This window comes from Dasypus novemcinctus, chromosome 14 (assembly GCF_030445035.2).
Source record: "Dasypus novemcinctus isolate mDasNov1 chromosome 14, mDasNov1.1.hap2, whole genome shotgun sequence".
Lineage (NCBI taxonomy): Eukaryota > Metazoa > Chordata > Mammalia > Cingulata > Dasypodidae > Dasypus > Dasypus novemcinctus.
The window spans coordinates 25,629,025-25,652,930 of NC_080686.1; the positions used below are offsets into that span (position 1 = coordinate 25,629,025).

The following is a 23,906-nucleotide window of genomic DNA, read 5'->3' on the forward strand; positions in this document are numbered from 1 at the left end:
ACAGAGAAGCCCTGAGAGGCTGAGAGAGAGGCCAAGGCTGGAGCAGTCAAAGCTGAAGCAAGGCCCAGAAGGGAGAGAGGAGAGAGGAGCTGTTTGCTTGATCACCCACAGCTACAACTTGGCAAGACAGCATCTTTGGATGATGCCTTCATTTGGACATTTTCACAACCTTGGAACTATAAATCCCTATTGTAAAAGCTGACACATTTCTGGTATTTTGCATTGGCAGCCTTTAGGGAACTAAAGCATGTGTACTGCGAGAAGAAGAAAAAACTGCCCATCCAGACCATGTTCCCAACTCCCAGAGGCCAGCTTGGTTGACAGTGGTAAGACTGTGTGTCTGATGCAATGGTGTCTTGGGAAGGCGCTGAATTAACAAGCAGGGCTGATGGTTAATTCTCTGCTGTTTGGAGGCATCTGAAAGGACCAACCAGCAGCCTGTGTCATCAGAGGAAGTGAGGTAGTAGTGGATGTAAACCCATAGTTCCTTTCAAAGGCAATGCCAACAGTGATAAGCTCTGATGAGACTTTGGCCCGTGAACGAGGAGCAGTGAGCCAATGGATCTGAAGGCTGAGATCGTGGCCACCTATGGAGGCATCAGCTTTCACCACTGAGAAAAGGGAATAATCACTGAGAAAGGGGAAAGGGACAGTAGTGCACTCCAGGAGATAAATGCTACCACTTTTGTGAAGGTGTCACATAAATCTCATGATACGGGAAGGCAGATAAGAAGAGAAAGGACGGGGAGCCAATGTAGCTCAAGTGGCTGAGCACCTGCTTGGTCCCAGGTTCAATCCCCAGTACATCCTGAAAAGAAAACCAACAAACAAATGAAAAAACCAACTCTTACTGGGGAGTAGACGTAGCTCAAGTAGTTGAGTGCCTGTTTCTCATGTACGAGGTCCTGGGCTCAATTCCAGGTACCTCCTATTTAAAAAAGGAAGGAAGGATTCCCAGGAGGATGGGGATCTCTGAAGGCAATTTGACAGTCACCTGGTCTAGCATGGGAGGCCCAGGCTGCCAAACGATGAGCCAGACTCGAGCCCCCTCATATCCTTAGCATCCCCCCGATGATGTTTTGAGAGGGCCAAGTGTCTTGCTGCCCCAGCACCTGGACAAAGGCCAGGTTCACAGGTGCAGAATTACATTCAGCACTTTCCGGGCTTCCTCTGGATCCGGCTCTCAGGCAGGGCCCTTGGGTGTCTGCCCATCCAGAATGGAAAGACTACCCTGGCCCACAGTGCCATGAGCTGCTTTATAAAGTAAAATGGGAGAGTTATTCCACAACAAAAGCTCGAAACACTGACTGACATCCCTGAGTTAAAGACTCACTCAATCTGGATGTGGTGAGTTAACCTGGACCCAGAACCCCTTTCTGATGGCAGAGGTCATGGGGAGCAGGGTGGGGCCTGGCAGACCTGCGCAAGCCAGGGGCCTGCAGGTCCAGGTGCAACTCCTCCTGAGCATGGTCATAAGCACAAGCCCATTCAAAAAGTGGCGAGGACCTTTATCTGATCGTCCCTTGCAGATATTAGGGGCTCCGAGCAAGCCCAGTGCTTCAATCTTCCTTCCCTATGCATGCCAGAATTGGGAAAGGATTTAAACACAGTGATCCCTTCCTCTCTGTAAAGTTGCATTTGAGATAATAGTTTAAACACGAGACCAAGGTGGGGCCTCTTACCACTCCCCCTGAATTAGACTCACCCAGAAAACCCAGGGCCGGGCAGTCTACCCTAAGCTTGGGGAAGTTCCACTCCAGTACACGGACTCCCTGGCAGCATACATTCACGTAGTGGGGGCTAAGCCTAGGCAGGAGCCTTTTTTCACCACTCAGTGTAGTGGTTTGAAACTGTATGGGCCCCAGAAAATCACGTTCATGAAGCTAATCCATCCCTACGGGTGTAAACCTATTGTAAGTAGGACCTTTTGGTTAGGATGCTTCAGTTAAGGTATGGCCCAAGGTGGGTCTTGATCCTCTTGCTGGAGTCCTCTATAAATATGATGTGGAAGCAGTTGTGGCTTAAGCGATTGGGCTCCTGTCTACCACAAGGGAGGTCCAAGGTTCAGTTCCCGGGGCCTCCTGGTGAAGGCAAGCTGGCTCACATGGCGAGCTGGCCCACGTGGAGTGCTGACTTGCATGGCACACTGGCTCGCATGGACAGCAAGATGTGGCACAGCAAGATGACACAACCAAAAGAGACCCAGAGGAGAGACAGTAAGAGACAGAGCAGACCAGGGGGCTGAGGTGGCACAGGAGATTGAGCACCTCTCTCCCACTCCGGGAGGTCCCAGGATTGTTTCCCTGTACTGCCTGAAGAGATGACAAGCAGACACAGAAGAACACACAGCGAATGGACACAGAAAGCAGACAGCAAGCGCAAAACCATGAGGTGGGCTGGATAAATAAATCTTAAAAATAAATAAATAAAAGGGGTGAATACAGAGAGAGAGAGAGAGAAAACCACTGTAGCAAGAAGCCAAGAGTGACAAAAGCTGGAAGAGAAGGGAGAGACCAGCAGACCCCACCGTGTGCCTTGCCATGCGGCAGCAGAGTCCAGGGTCGCCAGCAGCCAGTTTCAGGAAGAAAGCCTCACTCTCACGGCTTCAAAACTAAGAGGATAAGCTAATAAATTCCCATAGATAAAGTCAATGCATTTTACGGTATCTGCTTTCGGCAGCAAAGCAAACTAGAACACTTAGTGAATCAAAAAGCCAAGCTAATGACTCCAAGGCCCATAAACCCAAAGGGGCTGAATAAGAGGGGAAAAAAACAACTGGATAACTACCCACAAGGGGGAAAAAAGAAAGAAGACGGAGAGAGGGAAGTGTGACATGAAGAGGGCTGAGGAGCCCAGTGCATTTCTAACACGGGAGACCTGTACAGGCAGCCTGCTACCTGGGCACTGGGAGAAGAAGGGTTAAAGCATTACCCTGTGCTGGTGTTAAGAGTCCCATCCCACGTGCCCAGAGTAGGTACAAATTGGTAGCTCTTAGGGCTGGAATATCTTGCAGTAGTTGAAAACAATAGTGACTCCATATCTTTGAGAGAGACAGACATGCCCCAAATCACGAGCCTGTAAATACCCAACAGGTGAGCTGCACTCTCCTACTGGAGATCGGGGCGGCATCCTGTCCTGGCTGTAGGAATCTGCCTGCACTTCAGTCTTTCTTCAGTGCAGTCCCTAATTCTAGGTTTCACTTCCCAGTTACTGCATTGCTCCCGCACTTGTTTTGCCCTTCCCGATGCCCCCCTGTGTACTTTGGCTTGGCTCTGCCTCACTGCCTCAGCTCTGAACCCAGACCCACCTCCCACACTGGCCAAGCCTACCTGACAAGGTCAGTATCTGGCTGGGTCATCCGATCCTCCCACAGAGCAAGGATCAGCCAGCTAGGATGGCCATGGAGCTACACGGAAGTATGCTTTTCCTAAAGGTGAGAGAATCAGGACACAAAATTGTATTTGTTGACACTCAAAATTAGGCTCAACCATTCTCTTTTACATAAAAAGCAATATTTAAGTGTGCTTTAATTATATCAAAAATTTTGCACATTTTTTTTTGCTGTTTTCAAGTTTATTTCTGAGTTGCAAAGCTTATTTCCCCTTCCCCGTGTTTTTAGAATTTCCTTATTCCCCCTGATCTTGGTTGCCACAACCAGAGAGACAGAAAGCGCAAGGACCTTCTTTTCCTTGCATCTGTAGTGGAAACCTTAGCAGCAGACATTAACTGCCCCAGGTCTCTCAGAGATGCATTGCATATATTGTTAGCTCCTTTGTCCCTGGGTGGAGACTAGTAAAGAGGCACCAAATAACCTAGAGAAAAAAAACAGACCGGCTGGAAATTAACCTTTGGAGGAGTTGCAATAAATGTCAGAGAATTGGAAGCCTAAAGCATGCCTAATTTATGCAAAAAGGAATAGGTTCAATAGGAAAACAAATGATTAGGCACTTTTCTTTAAACTCAAAGAGGGAACCATGACAAAATTTAGAGTACATCAGGAAGAGAAACTTTAACCTGTAGGAAAAACTCCAAACTACATCAATGTTTGTTTAACGTGCTTCTTCTAACCATATTTTGCTTGCAGTAAAAGTTCAAAGACTACTTCTTGATTGAGTAGGTGCCTTCTCTGCAGGCCTCCCGAGCAACATCTCTTTCTATGTGAGGTGCTGGCTCTTTACTCACCCAGGGAGGGGAAAAAAAAACCCTGTAGCCTGGAAATTACATAGGTAGGCAGCTGGGGAAAGGCTGTTGGGGTTTGTACACAGCGTGCACACTTATGCACATGGAAGTGCCTGGCCTTAAAAAGATGCTTACAGGGGAGCATGAGTGGCTCAAGCACTTGGGTGTCTGCCTCCCACATGGAGGGTCCCAGTTTCAGGTCCTGGTGCCTCCTAAAAAAGACAAGCAGCGAGCAGACAATGAGCAGAAACAACGAGCAGGCAGATGTGGGAGCCATGGGAGGGGGCGGGGTTTAATAAATAAATAAATAGATGCTTACATTGTTTCCTTTCTTTTTATCAAGCCCTTCAAGGCCTCATCAAGGATCAGAGTAGAAAATATCTAGTATTTGTTATCAATCTATGGTTGTAAATCCATTATTATTTAAATAAATATGAACATTGTACTATTAAATTTTCTTTAGGTGTCTAGCAAACCTCTTCGAACTGGTTGAATAACCATTTAAACATTAGGTTAGCTGGTTCTCTCCTGACATCTACTGTTGCTGATTCGTTACTGCAAAATATTCCGGCTGATTTTACACTATTAGAATGAGAATGTAATGTTGAAGTAAAGGTTTCATTTGTTTTAGAAAAGATCTGTTAACAAATGAGAAGTTCTCTCATTAATTGTAACAAAAATATAATACTAATAGAGGGTATTAATAATTGGGTGGGTTGTGGGAAAAATACATCAAATATGAGATATGGGCTATTGTTAGTAGAAATATTTTGATGAGTCTCTTTCATAGCTGTAACAAATGTTTCACAACAATGCAAGGTGTTGATAATGAGGTGAAGTGTGGGAGCCCTGTATGATGATGTGCCTGTTTTGTAAGTTAACCACTTTTACAAGGCAATTATGTTCATATATGAATATTTCAATAAAATTTTATTTTTAAAAAGACGTGTTAAGTGGGATAAAAATCCAAGTTAAATAACACAGCTTCTGTTTCTAAAGAGCAAAAGACCTTTTCCCATTAATTCTTCCTACATTCCTAGTTGGTGTTAAATGGTGTATTTTCTTACTTTACCTATTAGTAAAGACAGAAAGACCCAGCATGTAGATAGGGATGTTTGATTATTGCAAAAAAGGGAGGAGAACTGAGGGAAGGGGTGCTTCCTGCCTTTAAGTCCAACATCCCCATTCAATATGAGACTGTCCCACAGGTAAGAGAATGGAAAACGGTGGAGGTAAGAACTTTGGCTATTGTCATCCAAGAACATTTAGACACCACAATCAGCTTTCAAGAGGTTGACACTTACCTAATCCTCCTTCCTTTGGTTCTTTCTTCCTTTTCCTTCCCCTGACCCACCCAAGTTCCCTTACGCACACTTTGTTTTTTCACCTCTGGTTCCCTTCTGGTACTCAAAGCTTGGTCCAACGGCTGGAATCATCAGCATCAACTAGAGCTGGTTAGAAATGCCACGATTTCAGGTTCCAACCAGACTACTGAATACGCATTTTAATACGATCCCCAGGTGACTCTTGGGCACATACAAGTTTGGGAAGCAGCACTCTAGACAGGAATAGTGGCAATTAAGTTCCAGCTTGTAAACCAACGCCTGTAACAGTAGGAGCCGACTGGGATTATGAGCTGGCTCAATGCACAGTGTGGGACTCTAAGAGGCATCTGCCACGAACACGGTACAGTTGTGGCCTCCACGCTTGTATTCAGGAACAGACCATTAAATACTTCTGAACGTTGACTTCTCCAAGCAGTAGTTGTCCCTGGGCTCCTGCTGAGCTAGGCATCATCACTCTAACTCCCAGGCACTTGGGCCCCTGCTCCAGACTTTGCACATCAGAGGTCCCCACGTTTTGGAGTGGCCTCGTCAAAATTATCTCAGGCCCTCTCTGATGCATGGAACCATTCAGGGCATCCCACGCCTGGACCTGGTCCTATGTGGGTCCTGGCCATGGAAGGGCCTCCCTCGACATTTTCTAAGTACCCCTCTGGGGGCTGAAAGGCCAGAGCTGGCTGAGCCACGTGAGCAGCACCCTCTTGGCTTAGCAGTGATCTGCGTTGGCACTGACTCCCACTTCTCCCCTTCAAGGCACCTCCCTCTGCTCCACAGGTGGGGTCAACCAGATGCCCTGAGCAACTCTGGGACTCACAGCCATAGTATTATCCATAGTATTATCCCTGTGGCCAGGCCCAGTTCCAGGAGGCCCACCTGGCAAACACAGCCTTCCTTTAATGGGACTGCATGAGACCGGGCTGCTGGAATGGTACTGACACATTGCTTTTGACATTCATGATGGGCACAGGACAAGTTTAGGGCTCTGGGCTACCACTAGTCCACCAATTCCCCATGGGCTTCAGCCACTACATCCATGGGTCCATGTGTTGGCTCTTGTCTGCCCTTCTTCCAACTATGGTACTATATCCAGTCTGCATCAAGGGGGCAGAGTGTGAACACACATCTTTTACCCTTCACACCTCCAGGCTCTGGCAACCAAGTGGTCACCCCACCCCCTCCACAGGCACCACAACTTGCGTCAGGCAGCCCTCTGCTCTCCAAGGGTTTTCTTAATATGCTTAATCTCTTCCTTCACTTCACTGAATTGGCCCATGATACATGTTTTGAGAGCTTTAATTACTGGTCAATGTTCCACTTCTCTTCCTGGTTTTTAGTTTGTTCATTGTATTGGCCCATGTTTTCCTGATTATTGGTATGGTCTGCAGTTTGTTGTTGCTGTCTGGTCATCATTTTATCTTGTTGGGTTTATTCTGTTGCTTATATTCTTATTCTGGTCTTGGGGTTTAATTAGTTGTTGTTTTTATGTGTGTGTTAAGTCTTCTCTTTGTCACTTTTTTCTTCTTATTCTATTTCCTTGTTGTTGGCTAAGATCCCTTGAAGGAAAATATCAGGTCCAGAGAAAGCAAAAGGGGTAAGAAAAGAAAAATATAATAGTAGTATTGATAGTGAATGTTAGCAGAAGAACCATGTGAGATCTAGGAGAATGGATATAGAACTCATGGAAGCTGTGTATAGTTATAACCATAAAAAAGTGGAGTACCTATAATAAGATATTAAACTGAATATGGGGAGGAATATACTATGAATTAAAAGGTCAGTGTGATTAGGAAAGAGGGAAAAAGAAAAGAGAGGACAATAATATAATGAGTGAATAAAAGATAGAAAACAGATTAGAGGTATTAAAGATAAAAAGTCAGAAATATTGGGGGCTAAACAGAGAGAGGCGGAATGTAAGAAAAACAAGTGATGGAGGAGAGAATGATGTAAAGAGCCAAAATCAGTACACACAGAAAAAACTGAGGATGAGGAAGCACAGCACATAGAAATGTTCTCTGCAGCACTAATATAAAAAAAGAAAAAAGAAAAAAAACAAAGGAGAAAGAAGAAGAAAAAAGTAGGGCAAGAAAAAGAGAAGGGAGAAAAAAGAAAAAGAAAAAAAAAAAAGGGTGGTGAGGGGGATAAAAAGGAAGCAAAAACAAGAAAACAAACCAACAAAAAAGACCAGACAAGGCCTCAGGCAAAGAATCCTCTTTGCAATTGAATAAACTGCTTAGGAGTCCTGGCCCTTTCTCACTTCCTTCTCTCCCAAGGCAGCAGGAAGGCTGCATGAGGGCTCCTGGAAGAAATTCAAATAGGGTCCGTGGTGAACCAACTCACCTGAGAAAATAATGACTCCTAATTTCTTGAGAGTACTCACTCCTTGCCAGGAACCCTAAATATGCTATTGGAAGCCTGTAAAGCACGTCCTACTGTCCCTCTCCCTTAGGTGTGCTACAAGGGGGCTGGTTAATTTTCTGACTCCACCTTCTCCCAGAACAAGTTTGCTATCCCAGGGCGTTTAGGTAAATCGGACTCTCTCACCAGATTTGCCTCTCCTCTCTTCCTAGGCTCTACCCAAGTCAGCCGGAATGCTCCTCCAAACTCAATAAAAGGGGGGGGGGGACCAGAAAATTGAACCTGCACTCCTTGGCCCCTCTGCACCTCCCACCTAAATTCTCCCACTCCCGGAGTTAGTCTGCGACTGGAGGGGTAGGGCAATGCCGGATTTCAGGGAGTGCTGGGCTCGGGAAACAGAGGCCCCGGAGAATGTGGACTTGGGGTATGTAGGTCTGTGACACGTAGGCTGTGGGGGTTCAGGGCACACAGGATTGGGGTTCATGCTTTGGGAAACACAGGGCTTGGAGACTCCACCCCATGACCTGCAGTTCTCAGTGAAGCGCTGCGGCTCTTAGCCCCTGGGAGAACTCCCAGGGCTTCCAAGTTCAGTACTAGAAACCCACAGTTCTACCTTGAGCAAACACCAATTCTGCTGCAGTCTCGCCAGACCGATGTCCAGACCCTCCACCCTGCAGGTTCCGGAAACAGCCTGCTCCTGCAGGACTCCGTCACCACACACCGGGCTTTTGTAAGAGAGATGACCACGGTGGACTTTCTCAGCCGCCAGCCTGCCCTGCCCCTCAGGCAGCCCTCTGGAGGTGGCCATTGTCTATCTGAGAGCTATCTACACCATTGCTCAAAAACAGCAACAGACACTTCTAATTCATGCCCTCTCTTGCTTCCACGGATACAGGGACAACAGGACACTCCTTATAGGGGCACTGCTTGCCTCAACGGGACAGTTCTTCTCACTTGCCCACAGGCCCCTTGGTGGCTGTACATGGAATGCCAGGAGTGTGTCAACATGGAAAGCGATCCCATTCTTGAAATGCACTGATTACAGCATAGCACATTCAAAGATAAACATGATTGGAACACCACAAATTTCACATGAGCAGAAAATGAATGACTGTTAACATTTTCTGGCATTTGTGGTCATCACCAAAGTAGCACAGTAAGGACCTTTAGGAGTAAGGGGAAGCCAGTGTTAAATATTGTTATTAGGGAAATGCAGAGTCAAGGAAACAGGTCCAGAAAGCCCTGCCATTGTGAGCAAGAACTGTCGGAGATATGAAATTATCAGCCAGGAAGGGCACATTTAAAAAAAGACTCCACAAAGAATCTCCACGTACACTGAGAGAAACAAAATCTGACACAGTTGTATTAAAGTTCTTTCTTGGCTGACTACATGTATTATATAATCCCTTCAGTTTCTATACTCTGTCCTGATGGCCTAAGGATTACTTCAGATTGGCACATAAAATCATTCAACATCTCCTCTAACACTCAGCACTTTCCTCGTCACTCTGTTTCCACTTCTCTAGCAGCACCTCTGGAAGACCAAGAACAAGAGATAAACATCAGCTACCAGCTCCAAAGGCCCTCTCCCTGTTCCAGCAGCTTGGTTTTCCTCAGGGAAGACCTAACTTTCAGAGTTTCTGAGGATGTATCGGGTGGTGAATGGTAGAGGGGGAAGTACAGATTGAGAAATGTATCAAAATGGACCCCCATAAATGTACGACAGCTTTATTTTGGATGGGGGGAAAAAGTGTTCATTCACAAGCAGTCGCAAGTAATTATTGAGGACCTGCATTGTGGGAAATATTTGTTCAAGACACACACTCTGTTTTCAGGACAAATACAGTCTCACTGTGGCACCAAAAAGAGCAGAAAAGGAAACATCACTATGCAATAAATACCTCTGCGCCTCAAAGAAGGGAGACATCGGTGTGAACTGGTGATAGTTTTCAGCAGGGATGGGTGAGTGGGGAGGGGGTGGTGTTTATTTCTAGACTCAATGAATTAGAAAAATAAAATGTTGTATTTCAATAAATTTAATTTTTTCCAATCTTCAGATGCTCTTTGAAATACATGAAATACACTCCAAATATTTATCTCCCTTGCTGTTTGATTATCAAATGTGATTTTTAAAAAATAGTCACATACTGAACATAGAAGCAGTCATGTTCACAGAAAGGGAATCTCTGTGGCTTTCTATTATTGCGATGAATAGCAAGGTATTATAACAGTTGAATTCATGGAATTATCCAAAGCTGTTCTAGTAACACATATGATTTCAATCAAACATATAACTTTGCTGAAATGAAGAAATATTTCCAGTATAAATCGGACGGAACTGATAAATCAGTGCTTTCTTCTCTTCCTCCTGAGAATCAAAGTGATGATTGTTTTTCCGAGCTGCAAGAATAATTAAGTGTTAATTATAAAAAAAACAAATAGAGGGATAAAATTTTCAAAAGGTCACTTTACAATATTTCTTTCTATGAACATTATTAGGTGGGAAAATACCACCAAAAGAAATGCTTTATGACATTTCTCCCATCGAACTTACGGCACAGCCACTCTCTGCTACAGCAGCTCTACTTGGCCTGCACCAGATCAACTGCGGTGCTGGCTTCCCCATTCAACTGCACACTTAATAAGTGACTACTCTGCACAGAGCTTGGAGCTGGAAATAGAAACAGGACAACGGCCTAATGCTCGAGAAATTTAGTTTAGCAACAAACGCAAAACTGCACCTTTTGTACTGTTTGCTTATAGGATATCTCCACTGAGCTGCCACAAGAATAAGGAGGACGGAGAAACTGGCAGCACTGAGGCAGGTGGAGAAGTGAGGTCAAAGTCACTTTCTAGAGATGCAAGAGAAATAGGAAAACCAAGGCGGCCTAACGAGGCCACAGTGGCGAGTTCAGTGAGCTTAAAATGTAGATGTGGGCAGGGGTGAGACCGTGGACTTTATTCCAAAGCCAAAATAAAGGAAATAAAGGCTCTTTCGACATTTTGAGAGGGAAGGACCCTGTGATGCTCCTACAGCAAATTCTGCTCTGCCCCATTGCCGTTTCATTCACAGAGAATTTTTTCACTCATAAGCACTCCTAAACATGAAAATGTTTCTGAACTAAATACTACATACAAGATATTTGTTATGTAGGTTTTAAAATTTTGTCCATTTTGATTTGGGGGTGACAAGAGTGAACTCAGTAGGAAGTACTTTACTTCAGAGAACAAGCAGGAGGGTTGATGTAAATTAAAAACTTAGGGCAGGCTTGGCAGTGGGATTAAAACAAGGCTCACTGAAGTGTTCAGTCATGGCTTCCCAAAGGATGCCTTATCCCTTGCAAGTTATATCTGTACCCCTCTCTTACACCATTATCATTTAACCAAAAAATAAGCCCCCACAACCAAATTCTCAATTTTACCCACAAACACAATATGACATGAAAATGTTTGTGTTCTCCATAAAGCAGGCAACAGTTACTAACATTTTCCAGTGTGTCAGTGCCTACATACAGGCAGCCTTAAACTTGGAGACTGATGGGTATAAGCTCCATTTCTGTAGCTATCTTGAAAAAATAACATCTAATTCTCAAAGGATTTTTAAATTAAAGTATAATTCTTGAAGAGTGATGGTAGTAAATCTAAATTTTAAAATATTCAAGAAAGGAACAAAAAAGAACTCAATATTCTTTATGCTATTCTTCAAAAATCTGGCCCACTTTAGAGTATACGAGACTATAAGTCAAATAATTGTCCTGGTTTTTCATGAATACCCAATAGCTCAAATTCAGGGCTTTCATATTATTTAAATTTTGACTTCTTTTTTTAAAGTTAAACTTGTAGAACTTACAAAACATTTACAGAGCAAAAGAATATATAAAAGTTTAGATGAGAACAATTGTCTTCAAAACGTATATACTAGAATGATAAAATGGTATGCCACATTACCTTCACCAACAAAGAAATCTGCTAAATAAAATGCAGTCTTCACAGCATTAGGTGAATGGGAAATGCCTTTTTTTCTCTCCCACTCATAAGGTGCTTTCTCTGGATGCCACTGGACACCATATATTGGATATTCATATGCTACAGGAAGAACACACATCTAGTAAGTAGTTAAGAATAATCTAAGGTATTACTTAAAATTAAGTTGTTTCACACCTTACATAAGACATTATTTTTATAACTCATTGTGTCAGACAAAGTAAAACTCTAAGTATTTTCTCAGACACAGGCTAAAGAATTCCAGGTTACACACAATGTGAAAAGTCCCAATAAAAAATTTCATTGATTTTTAACCTTTTATAACTTGTAATATGATTCACTTTTCCAGATACTCACAGAAGGGCAAAATATGTGAGCCCTGGAATATAAACCAGTTCAACAGTCAAGTATACATTTCATTAGTGACACAGTTTCCTTCATTCTGGGTCCCTCTTCCCCTATTTCATCCCATCTGTTCTCCCCTCCCGTAACGGCTCAGTCACAGGAAAATGAACTACACCAGGACTTGTGACATCCCTTGATGTGAGCCAGCTTGTCTCAGTCTAAATTGTCTCTTCTCAGTCTGTCGAGTGATTTCATGAATTCAAGGTGCCAATTTTCACAACAGTTCCAAAGAATTTAAAAGCTGGTATGAAAGATGCTTAGTAACATAATTCAATTACTTGTATACTTTATATAGGTCTCTAGACACTGATAAAGGGGTCAATTCAACAAGAAAACATAATTATAGATATATATGCACCTAATGGCAGAACGAAAAAATATATGAAGCAAATATTGACAGATTTGAAGGGAGATGTAGACAGCTCTACATTAATAGGAAATGTCAATACACTACCTTCAATAATGGATAGACCATCTAGACAGAAGATCAATAAGGAAACAGAAGATTTGAACGATACTCCAAACCAACTAGACCTAACAGATACATAAAGAGTACTTCATCCAACAGGAGCAAAATACATTCTTCTCTGGTACAAATGGATCATTCTACAGGACAGACCATATGTTAAGTCAAAAAAAGTATCAGTAAGTATATAAGTATTGAAATCATACACTGTGTCTTCTCTGGGTACAATGGAATGAAGCTGGAAATCAATAACAGGGAAAATTGGAAAATTCACAAATACGTGGAAATTAAACAATGTACTTCAAGCAGGGGTCAAAGAAGAAATCACAAGAGAAATCAGAAAATATTTTAAGACAAATGAAACCGAAAACATAGCTTAATAAACTTGTGGGAAGTAGCAAAGACAGTGTTGAATGGAAAAATTTATAATTCCCAATGCTTACATTAAAAAAAGAAGAAATTCTCAAATAAGAGACCTAGCCTCACAACTAGAGAATCTAGAAAAAAAAGAGCAAACTAAATCCAAAGAAGGAGAATGAAGAAAATAACAAAAATTAGAGTGGAGAAAAATGAAATACAGGAAAACAAAAACAAAAACAAGAGACAATCAATGAAACCAAAAGTGGATTCTTTGAAATTATGAAATGGTCAATAATAGTGACAACACTTTAGCTAGACTAACACAGAAAAAAGAGAGAGGATGCAAATAACTAATATCAGAAATGACCCCAAGGAAATAAAAAGGATTATAAAGAGGGTACTGTGAATGAATGTACGTCAATAAGTTAGATAATCCAGATGAAATGGACAAATTCCTAGAAACACACAAACTATCTACACTGACTCAAGAAGAAATAGAAAATCTCAACAAACTAATAACTAGTAAAGAGACTGAATAAGTCTTCAAAATCTCCCAAGAAATAAAAGCCCAGGACCAGATGGCTTTACTGGCAAGTTTATCCACATTTCCAAGAATTAACACCAATCCTGCTAACACTCTTGAACACTTCTTCACTCATTCTATGAGGCCAACATCATCCTAATACTAAAGCCAGATGAAGATACCACAAGAAAAGAAAATGAGACCAATATCCTTTATAAATATAGACACAAAAAACAAAACACTGGCAAAACAATGCCAATTCATTAAAAGAATTATATACCATGATCCAAAGTGGAATTTATTCCAGGTATGCAAGGGTGGTTTGACATAAGAAAATCAATTAATGGAATACATCACTTAAAAGGAATGTAGGGGGAAAAAACCGTATGATCATCTTGACACAGAAAAAACATTTGACAAAATTCAATACCCCTTTTGGTTAAAAATACTTAGAAAATTAGGAGTAGAAGTAAACTTGCTCAAAATTAAAAAGAGCATATATAAAAAATCCAAGATAATATCATATTCAACTGTGAAAGATTGAAGGCTTTCTCTCTAAGATCAGGAACAAGACAAGGATTCCCATGAGCACCAATATTAGTGAACATTGCACTGAAAGTTTAAGCTACAGCAATTACACAGGAAAAAGAAATAAAGGCATCCAAATTGAAAAGGAAGTAAAACTTTCCCTGCTTGCAGAAGACATGATCCTATAGAGTGAAGATCCTGAAAAATCCAAAAGCTACTAGAGGTAATAAATGAATTCAGCAAAGCAGTGGGGTACAAGACCAACATGCAAAACTCAGTAGCATTTCTATACACTAGTAATGAACAAACTGAAGAGGAAATTAAGAAAAAAATTCATTTACAATAGCAAGTGAAAGAATCAAATATCCAGGAATAAATTTAACCATGGATGTAAAGGACTTAAACAAGGAAAACTACAAAACAGTCCTAAAAGACATCAAAGACATAAATACACGGAAGGTCAGTGCATGTTCATGAACTGGAAGACAAATATTGTTAAGATGTCATTCTACCCAAAGCAATTTACAGATTCAATGCAATCCCAATGAAATTCTAACAACCTTCTTTGCAGAAATGGAAAAGCCAATTATCAATTATCTATGAAAGAGTAAGGGGTCCTGAATAGGTAAAAACATCTTAAAAAGAACAATGAATTTGGAGGACTCACTTCCCAATTTTAAAATTTATTGAAAAGCTACTATATTCAAAACAGTATAATGCTGGGACAAGGACAGACATAAAGACCAATGGACTTTACAAACTGAAAGCTCAGAAACTCTCACATTGATGGTCAGCCAATTTTTGACAGGGTGCCAAGTCCACTTAATTGGAAAAGAACACTCTCTTCCACAAATGGTGCTCGGGAAACTGGATATCCATATGTAGCAAAATGAAGTTGGGTTCCTACCTCATATTATATAAAAAAATCAACTCAAAACAAATCAAGGACATAACTATCAGAGCTAAAACCATACAACTCTTAGAAGAAAATAGAGATGTATCTTTAAGATCTTGTGTTAGGCGATGGCTTCTTAGTCTTTACACCAAAAACATGAGCAACAAAAGAAAAAATAAATGGGACCTCAGAAAATTTAAAATGTTTGTGCATCAGAGGACTTCATCATGAAAGTAAAAAGCAATCTATAGAATGGGAGAAACACATATCCAATAAAGGTTTACTATCCAGCATATATAACATAAAAATCAACAACAAAAGATAAATACCCCAATTAATAAATGAGCAAAGACAAGAACAAACACTTCTCAAAAAAGATAAACAAATGGCTAAAAAGCACATGAAAAGAAGCTCAACATCATTAGCTATTTGGGAAATGCAAACCAAAACTGCAAGGATATACCATTTCATTCCCACTTAATGGCTACTATTAAAAAAAAAAAAACAGAAAATTTTAAGTGTTGGAGAGGATATGGAGAAATAGGAATACTCATTCATTGTTGGAGGGAATGTAAAATGATACATCCACTGTGGCAAACAGTTTGACAGTTCCTCAGAAAGTTACAAAGAGAATTACCATATAATACAACAATCCCATTACTAGGTAGGTATATACTCAAAATAATTGAAAGCAGGGACTCAGGTATTGGCACGTCAATGTTCAGAGCAACATTATTCACAATCACCAAAAGATGTAAGCAACCCAATTCATTATCAACTGATAATGAATAAACAAAAGGTGGTATATACATACAATGTAATATTATTCAACATTAAAAAGGAATAAAGTTCTGATACATGTGACAACACGGAAGAATCTTGAAGACATCATGTTGGGTGAAATAAGCCAGACACTAAAAGACAAATAATTTATGACTCACTGATATGAAATAATTAAAAATAAGCAAAATCACAGAGTAACAATCTAGAATTTGGGTCACCAGTGGATGTATTGGGGGTAGGGAATGGGGAGTTAGTGCTTAAATTGCACAAAATTTTGGAAATGGATGGTGATGATGATAGCACAACATTGTGTATGTAAATAATAGCACTGAATTATATATGTTAATGTGATTTAAAGGGGAAGTTTTAGGTCATATATATGTTACTAGAATGAAAATTAAAAGAAAAACCATAGAACTGTATAACACAATGAATCCTGTTATAAAATATGGACTATAGTTAATAGTACAATACAAAAATGTTTTCATAAATTATAACAAATATACCACACTAACATAAGGTGCTAATAATAGGGTAGCATATGGGGGAAAAATAATTATATATATATATATATAATTATATATATATATAAAATATAAAAAATAATATAAACTATGGCCTATAATAGTACAATTATTATATTCTTTCATCAGTTGTAACAAAGGTACCACACTGATACAAAATTTTAATAATAGGGGATATATATATATATATTCAGCAAGATTTTTCTGTAAGCCTGCAACTTCTCTAATAAATAAATTATATATACATATAATTATAATATTTTCTATGCCTCATAATTCGAGTAGCTAAGGTTTGTGCAGATTCTCCTCCTGTGTCTATTGTTTATGCAGGTTCTCATTCATGGTACTCCGCTTCCTTGTGCATTAGTGATTTCCTTGGCTGTGAACTGCTCATCTTCTTTAAAACCTTACATGTGGAAATTCCTTGAAGTCTGGGATGAACACAGGTGCCTCCAGAGAAAATTATTTATACTTGCTTCTGCCATGCCATGCAGACACTACCACTCTCAGACCTAACTTTAAACAAAATTCTTTACTTTGGATTTATCAAGACTACCCAGTTAATAGAGAGCAAGGCACATCTAGATGCTAGGCTGTGATTATGAATGCTCACAGAATTATTAAAACCACGCCTCTCTTAGTGCCAAGGTTCAAGACAGGCAATTCCCCTCACAGCTCTGTGGTGTATTTTTAACTCACTGTAACCCAGGGGTATAGTGTTTTAAGACCTGCTCCATGGGGCACTCTCCATGGGAGGGGGGGACCAGGCTGAGCTTTTTTGCCAGTTCTCCTGATTCAAAAACAATGCTAGCTTAACTACACCTCCAACCAACTCTTGGAGCCTTTGGCCTTAGTATCCTTATTTTCTTCCTGTTCATCAATGTAATGAGAAGACGTTTTTTATATGTCAACTACATATTTTGTTGGTGTCTGGAGAAGTATCTGTGAAGGTACTTTTCCAGCCACACCGCTAGGAAGAGAAGTTACTTTCTCCATTTATTTCTTCATTTCCCTCTCTCCCTACCATCCCTTTCTCTTTACTTTTCCTCTTCACCAATCCATTCTAGAAAATGGTAGTGGTGGTTTGTAATTGTATGTACACCAGAAAATTATGTTTTCAAATCTAATCCATTCCTGTGGGTGTAAACCTATTGTAAATAGAATGAGGTTACTAAGTTAAGGCATGGCCCAGAGTGGGTCTTAATCCTCTTAAGGGAGTCTTTTTAATAAGGGAATGCATAGAGAGAGAGAGAATGTCACAGAAGCAGAGTAGGAAAGCAATGAAACCCAGAAGAGAAGAGAGAGACCAGCACACACTGACACATGCCTTGCCATGTAGCAGAGTCCAGCATTGCCAGCAGCCAGTCTTCAGGGAGAAAGCATCTTTGATACCTTGATTGGGTATTCTCACAACCTCAACTTGTAAGCTAATAAATTCTCATTGTTAAAAGCCAACCCAGGAGAAGCTGTAGCTCAGTGGTTGAGCACTTACTTCCCATATATGAGGTCCCAGGTTCAATCCCTGGTATCTCCTAAAAGCAAATAAATAGATAGATAAATAGCCTATATGATTTGAAATTTTTAAAAAGCCAACCCATTTCATGGCATTTGCTTTAAGCAGCCTAGGAAACTAAAACAATGGCTCAGGACCAAACACATCTTCTATCTCCCAAAATTGTCCTAAGTCCATCATTGGCCTCCATTGCTGGCCCTAAAATAACATGATTTTATTCATAAGGAAACAGAGAAATAAATTCAGAATTAATAAATAGAGAATTATAAGTGAAATAAAGTACCTTCTACAATGATACATACCTTCCATTGTTGAAATAAATTCAATGTTGTTAACTGTATTTGTACTTAATATATTGAAAAACGTTTTCAAATTTTCATTTGCTGTAAAATTCTACAGTATAAAAATAAAACAAAATGATTACTTCTGTAGTTAAACAAAACCCATGAAATTTATTGTGTAATTAATGTGATACCGTCAGAGAGAGGCTCCACATGTGGAAATTTGCAGTCAGAGGTTCTACTGCTAATGCCAGCAACAAGTCACCAGGAAAATTTCGGAACATCCTGCTATGCATTATAGCTGAAATAATTTAAGTACAAGAAAAAGAATTTAAGCACAAGTAAATTTAAAATCCAATGAAGTCACTTACTGCAGTCAAATAGGGGCCACTATTAAAAAATACTCAAAGTGACTAAATGATAAGCAATTCACGTCCTTTCCACAGAAGTATTCCAATCAAGCACTAAATGTGCTTAACATACAAATTCAAAATGCTCCAGACTTAAGTACTTTTCTTCCAGAATGTTAATATAAATCGGTGAAAATCTTCTGGTATGAGAATTAGCAGGCTAGCCTTAAAAGTAAGCAGAGAATCTTAACTTGGGTTCCCTAGACACCTCTGGGAAACAGGTAAAATTTTCTATAGGTCTATATATTTGTTTTCCCTGGAAAGGATCAAGACTCTTTCAAGACATTTTCCAAGGTATCTGGGACTTGACGGTTAAAAATACTAACAACGTAGAAAAGAACCATTAACCAGGCCATGAAATTTTTACTTAGTAAATAGGTAACAAAAGTGATATACCTCAGTGGTCAGTATTGAAGGCTCTGGAGTCAGATACATAGACTCAAATACCAGGAAAGGGATAAAAAAAAAAAAATTCTGATGGTGTTCAAAGCCTTGATTCTAAACATCCTGAAGCCTGGCCCTTCATTCTTGCTAAAGGCTTTCATGTGAACCCCAGTAGGCTTAAAATATTAATTTTGTACACACTGGGTTTCATACAACCAAAACAGGCTAAATATTCAATCCATATACTCCCCACAGGGTTCTTAAAATGATTACAGAGATGTGAGAACAAGCTTTCAAAACTACAAAGCATTCTACTGGCACTATGTATGACTCCTATTGCTTTCCTCCCAGAACCCTTAAGAGAACAAAAGAGTTGGTAGCATTCAGTTCTGAAGATTCAGAGATCAGTAACCTACAAGAATCATTATCTACTTACTCAGCCAAGGGGGAAGCACTGACACTATGCTATTAATAGCTAACATTTCCTGAAGTCATATTTAAGGTGCTTAGCACAGCGCTCGGAACCCAGTACCTTATTAAGTTTTTTGACAAATGAGGAAATTGAATCTGAGAGAGGTTAAATGATTCCCAAAGGCCAAAATGATAAAGCCAGGACTGAAAACCAGGTCCAATTTGAGAATTCTAAATCACACATGTTATCGATAGCACTAGTTGTAATGCAGTCTCAAAATTCCTTAAACCATTCTTAAAAATGACAGAGGTGATAATTTAGCCTGTTTAAATTATTGAAAAATTAATAAATGTTATGAGCATTTCTGACCCTGATATTTGCTACTTACTAGTCCCACCCAGTAAGTAATATTTTTTAAAGGGTTGAAAACAGAATTCTTACCACTAGTGAAGTTCAGTGCCAATGTCGTTCCAACAGTATCTGTGTGAGTTAACAAGATTTCTCCACTAACCAGAAATGAGAGCTCTTCAAATCCAAGGCATGTGCCCCACACAGGAAAATAGCTTCCATCATTAAAACTCTGCACAGTGAGAGAAATAGAAAACTAAGTTTATTCAATTCTTTCCATAAACAAAAATTATACATCTGGCTTTCATTACAAGGCAGGCCCCTGACTTATGCATGGACTTCTGAAGCATTCTCCATGATCTGTAAGTGGGCTGCCACTTAATCTCTCTTCAGCCCAAAAGCCCCCCAAAACAATACTTCAGTTTTAACCAACCGAAGTGTCTAACTCCAGCTGTGCTGGGAAAGAAGCTGACATCAGTCAACCACCAACACACACCAGAAAAAACCAGGAAACGCAAATATCAAAGACAATGCCCAACAGATGCCATTTGTACATTTCTACAAATCTTGGCACTTAGAGTGATGGTCTAATTGTGAATACTCCATGAAGTCCTTCCTCCAAGATCTAAGAATTATGGTAATAGCTGCATTATAGCCCTTCAGCTCTTCAGATTTGAATCAGGTTAAAGTCATGATGTGGAGGGAAAGGAAGTGTTAGTAAGGAAAAGGATACACAAAAGAAAAGCAAATTTTCAGAGTAAAAGTTGTCAGCTAAAAAAGGGCAAACGTACTTAGTTCCTTTAACATCAGCATGACAGAGGAAAATAAGTTTTCTAGGAAAAAAAAGTTTTCCAGTGACTGAATTTTCTAGTTTACTGAAGATTAGACACATATATGCTGACAGTTACAAAAAAGAGTTTTAACAGTAATTTTCTAAAAGGGGAGGTTTTCTTATATAGACTATAAATCTAACAGTCACTTATTTTAAATGAGGAAATTGAATAGTTTTCTGTTCTTCACTGAGAAAAATAGAGAATTAAATTAATTCCTTTCCTTCTGCCCCAAGGTAGGATTCTTAACACTTTATATACAGTTCTGACAAATTTTATTTTTAGATGTTAGGAGCTTTTGATGTTGTCAAGTCTTACTGATTTATAAGAAACAAAAAACAAAACTGTTCTCTGTTTCCATGTGTACCATATTTAATATTTGGACTAACTATAGATTCCTGATTGCTAGAACTATGTCTTTTATTTGTTGTGGCTCCTCCACACGGCCTGGCAGAGAAGTGACATAGAGCAGACACCAAATAAATCTAACAGACTAATCATTTCTCAGGACTTCTTAAATAGGAGCTTTGGGGGACCCAGTGCTGGAGCTAAAGAAGAAGTTCAGAGTTAGTTGCTAAGCTTTTTCCCTTTCTCTGAAATATTCAAACAGTTAGGTAAAAAAAAAAAAAAAAAAAAAAAAGAACAACTGATAAATCTTGGGTCTTCTGGGTAGCCAGCTTTTTGTTTAAAAATTAAACAATCTCGTTATACACAAGTCTCTACATGTAAAGGAAAAGGAGGAACTATTTTACAATATCCACATATATTCCCAAATGCATTTTTCATTATTCACATTGTAAAACTTCAATTCTATTCACTAGTTTGATGATATCCATTGAGCGAGTACTGAGCATATGGCACCATGCAAAATCAGTGAGTTAACACCTCCAAGGACATCAGAACCACGAAATTTGGTGAGATATGAACAGATAATTTCAAGATATTCTGTCTTCTGAAATAGAAGCTCCTTAAAAGGCAGGGACCTCATCATATTATAGAATTGGTAGTAAATAATGACTGAACAATTGTATAACAAAATATTCTAAGAGTTAAGACTGGGCAGAACGACATTCCAGATGAAGTCAGCAAAGGAACCTCTATTGAAGGGAAATAGCACCAAGCCTTAAGAGATAGTTAAGATATAAATCAGGGAATGAGTAGAAGGAAACAAACTAAATAGATTCAACTGTAGGAGGATGCAGGATGCATGCTGGAAATACCAACTGGCTTCAATCCCTTGCATAAAGAAATGCTGGAAAAGGTGGGATGTAAAAGATCTTGACTTAAAAGTGCCTGGCATGCTCAAAGCAGCTCTTCATGGAAATATTTAAAGGGAGTAGGTAAGAAACTAAGACCAGCAAGATTATTAGAAAATTGCTGTTAATAGTTCAGCAGAGGAATTGAGAGTCAGACTCAAAGAGCCATGGTGCAAAGGCAAGCCCAGTGTGAGACTCTGTAAGGAAGCTGTCACAAGGCTCTGCTAGGTGGCGGAATGTGGAGTCTAGGACAGTGCAAGGAAAAGTCAAACAGGATTGAATGAGTGAGGAAAAAGAGATTTCAAGAGGAGAGCAAAGTAATGTATGAGCAATACCGAGTACATAATAAACACCTAAGAAGACAGAGAGAGATACTAGAACTATGAAGCCACCCAGAGGACCTGGTTCCCATCTGGCAGCATGTAGAGAGGAGGTCAGGTAAGCAGGGTTCCGTGGGTGCCCTGTGAAGTCCACAGGAAGCAGGCGAGGGCTGCCTCTGGCTGCTAAGAGTGGGAGCCCCAAAGGTGAAGGGCATGAGGAGGCTGTAGGATAACAGTGAAGGAAGTATTACTACATGCTTACGAAAAGAATTCTCCACATGGAAAATTACAGAACTTCATCTGGAATAATAAGCTATTGCTGATACTTACCTGTATGGCAAAGTTATAAAATAATTTGGCCACACGGGCATACCCTGAGTTCTTGATGCTAACACCTCCTCCAGGGAAAAGGATCCTGAAACCACATCAAATAGGATACTATTTACCCCCAAAGGAAATAAACAATCTTTTTATTTTAAAACAATGTTTTGCTTCTTGCATAAGCAGTAATAAGATTATCAATGAAAATCAGAAAACTAAGGCAAAAAAAGAAAATACAAAATATTTACAATCCTATCCATTTAGAAACTACCCTAATGAACAACAATTTAGTGCATATCCTTCCAAATCTTTGATAATCAGGTTTGTTTAATGCAATTGAGTGTAACTATATTAAAGGTAAATGGGGGAGGGAAGAGAGTACACAGAGCTATAAATTAAACAGAAGACTGAGATATTGTTAAGTTTAAATTAAGGTGTTCAATGATGCCAAAATCAATTGAAGGTCCATAATCACAAGTTGATTTCAGTTCACAAAGAATACTTTTTACTACACTTTTAAATTTTACTGCAAAGAACAAACTGGTCATAAAAATAAATTTAGGTGAGAATTAAATGCTTATGAGAATTTAATTCTAGGTTACCACTGCGATCTCTTCAGAAATAAGCATGGTATTAGAAAAAATTGAAAACAAATGCAACTAAAATTCTAGAAAATTCTAGAGAGAAAAATAGGGTAGTCCCAAACATCTGACTTTGTTTTAAAGCGAGATATAGAAAATATTTACCATGTTTTTATACCAACTTTTAAAGTTAACTTTAAATTTTCAATTTCCTACCAATTTTTAAATAATCAAGGATATTCAAAAGAGATTATGAAAATTGGAGTAAAATGCATTAAAATTTTGAAAATATTTAGATTTAATTAATTCATGATAATGTGAAATGCCAACATTTGAGACTGTTGTTCATTCAAAAAAAAAATTCTGCATCTTAAATGACCCAGGCTTGAGTCTAGCCTGGAGAGACAAAGAGGAGTAATCTTTGCTGTTAGGAAGATCACATTCTAGTAAGAAACACAGATATAAACTCTGAGGTAAAACTCTGCCACGAAACCATACAGAAAACCCTATAATTAAAAGTAGCTCAACGAAGACTACAATTAAAAGTGGCTTGCTAAAGACTAATTAGCAATTTTCCTTTTTCTTCACCCAGGATTAAAAAGATGCCTCTGACAAATTTTGCCTGTTTAGCCCGAAAGGCCCTTATAAAGTAAAACTAAACTATACCCCGCCCCCGCCGTTGGTCAACTCCTTGAAAGCAAGGTTGTCTTTTCACCTCTGTATTCCCCTGAAACTAGCTGTATCATAGGGCCTGAATGCCCATGTTTTTGAAGTGGTAATAGTTTTAGAATACTGCTCAAAAGACTCAGAAACAGTAAACACTTAAGGACAGAGGGAGGAAATGGAAAGGGAGCTGGACTCCCCTGTCAATTTTTTAAAAATTTATTGAAGTATATCACTCACAT

At 39.6% G+C, this 23,906-nt stretch overlaps 1 protein-coding gene and 1 pseudogene across 1 annotated transcript in view; both read right to left on the minus strand.

Moving 5' to 3' along the window:
* Window positions 1–3,614: 3,614 nt before the first annotated feature.
* LOC131273385 (small nucleolar RNA SNORA31) lies at window positions 3,615–3,752 on the minus strand (annotated as a pseudogene).
* A 6,145-nt stretch (window positions 3,753–9,897) lies between these two features.
* GGH (gamma-glutamyl hydrolase) overlaps window positions 9,898–23,906 on the minus strand; it is a 28,483-nt gene continuing 14,474 nt past the window's right edge. The window contains exons 4-9 of the mRNA XM_004463908.4: window positions 22,430–22,514; window positions 19,787–19,925; window positions 18,334–18,440; window positions 18,161–18,251; window positions 11,826–11,963; window positions 9,898–10,277 (exon numbers count right to left, since the gene is read on the minus strand). Of these exons, the coding sequence (XP_004463965.1) occupies window positions 10,156–10,277; window positions 11,826–11,963; window positions 18,161–18,251; window positions 18,334–18,440; window positions 19,787–19,925; window positions 22,430–22,514 (682 nt within the window). The 3' untranslated portion in view covers window positions 9,898–10,155. The remainder of the gene's footprint in view (window positions 10,278–11,825; window positions 11,964–18,160; window positions 18,252–18,333; window positions 18,441–19,786; window positions 19,926–22,429; window positions 22,515–23,906) is intronic.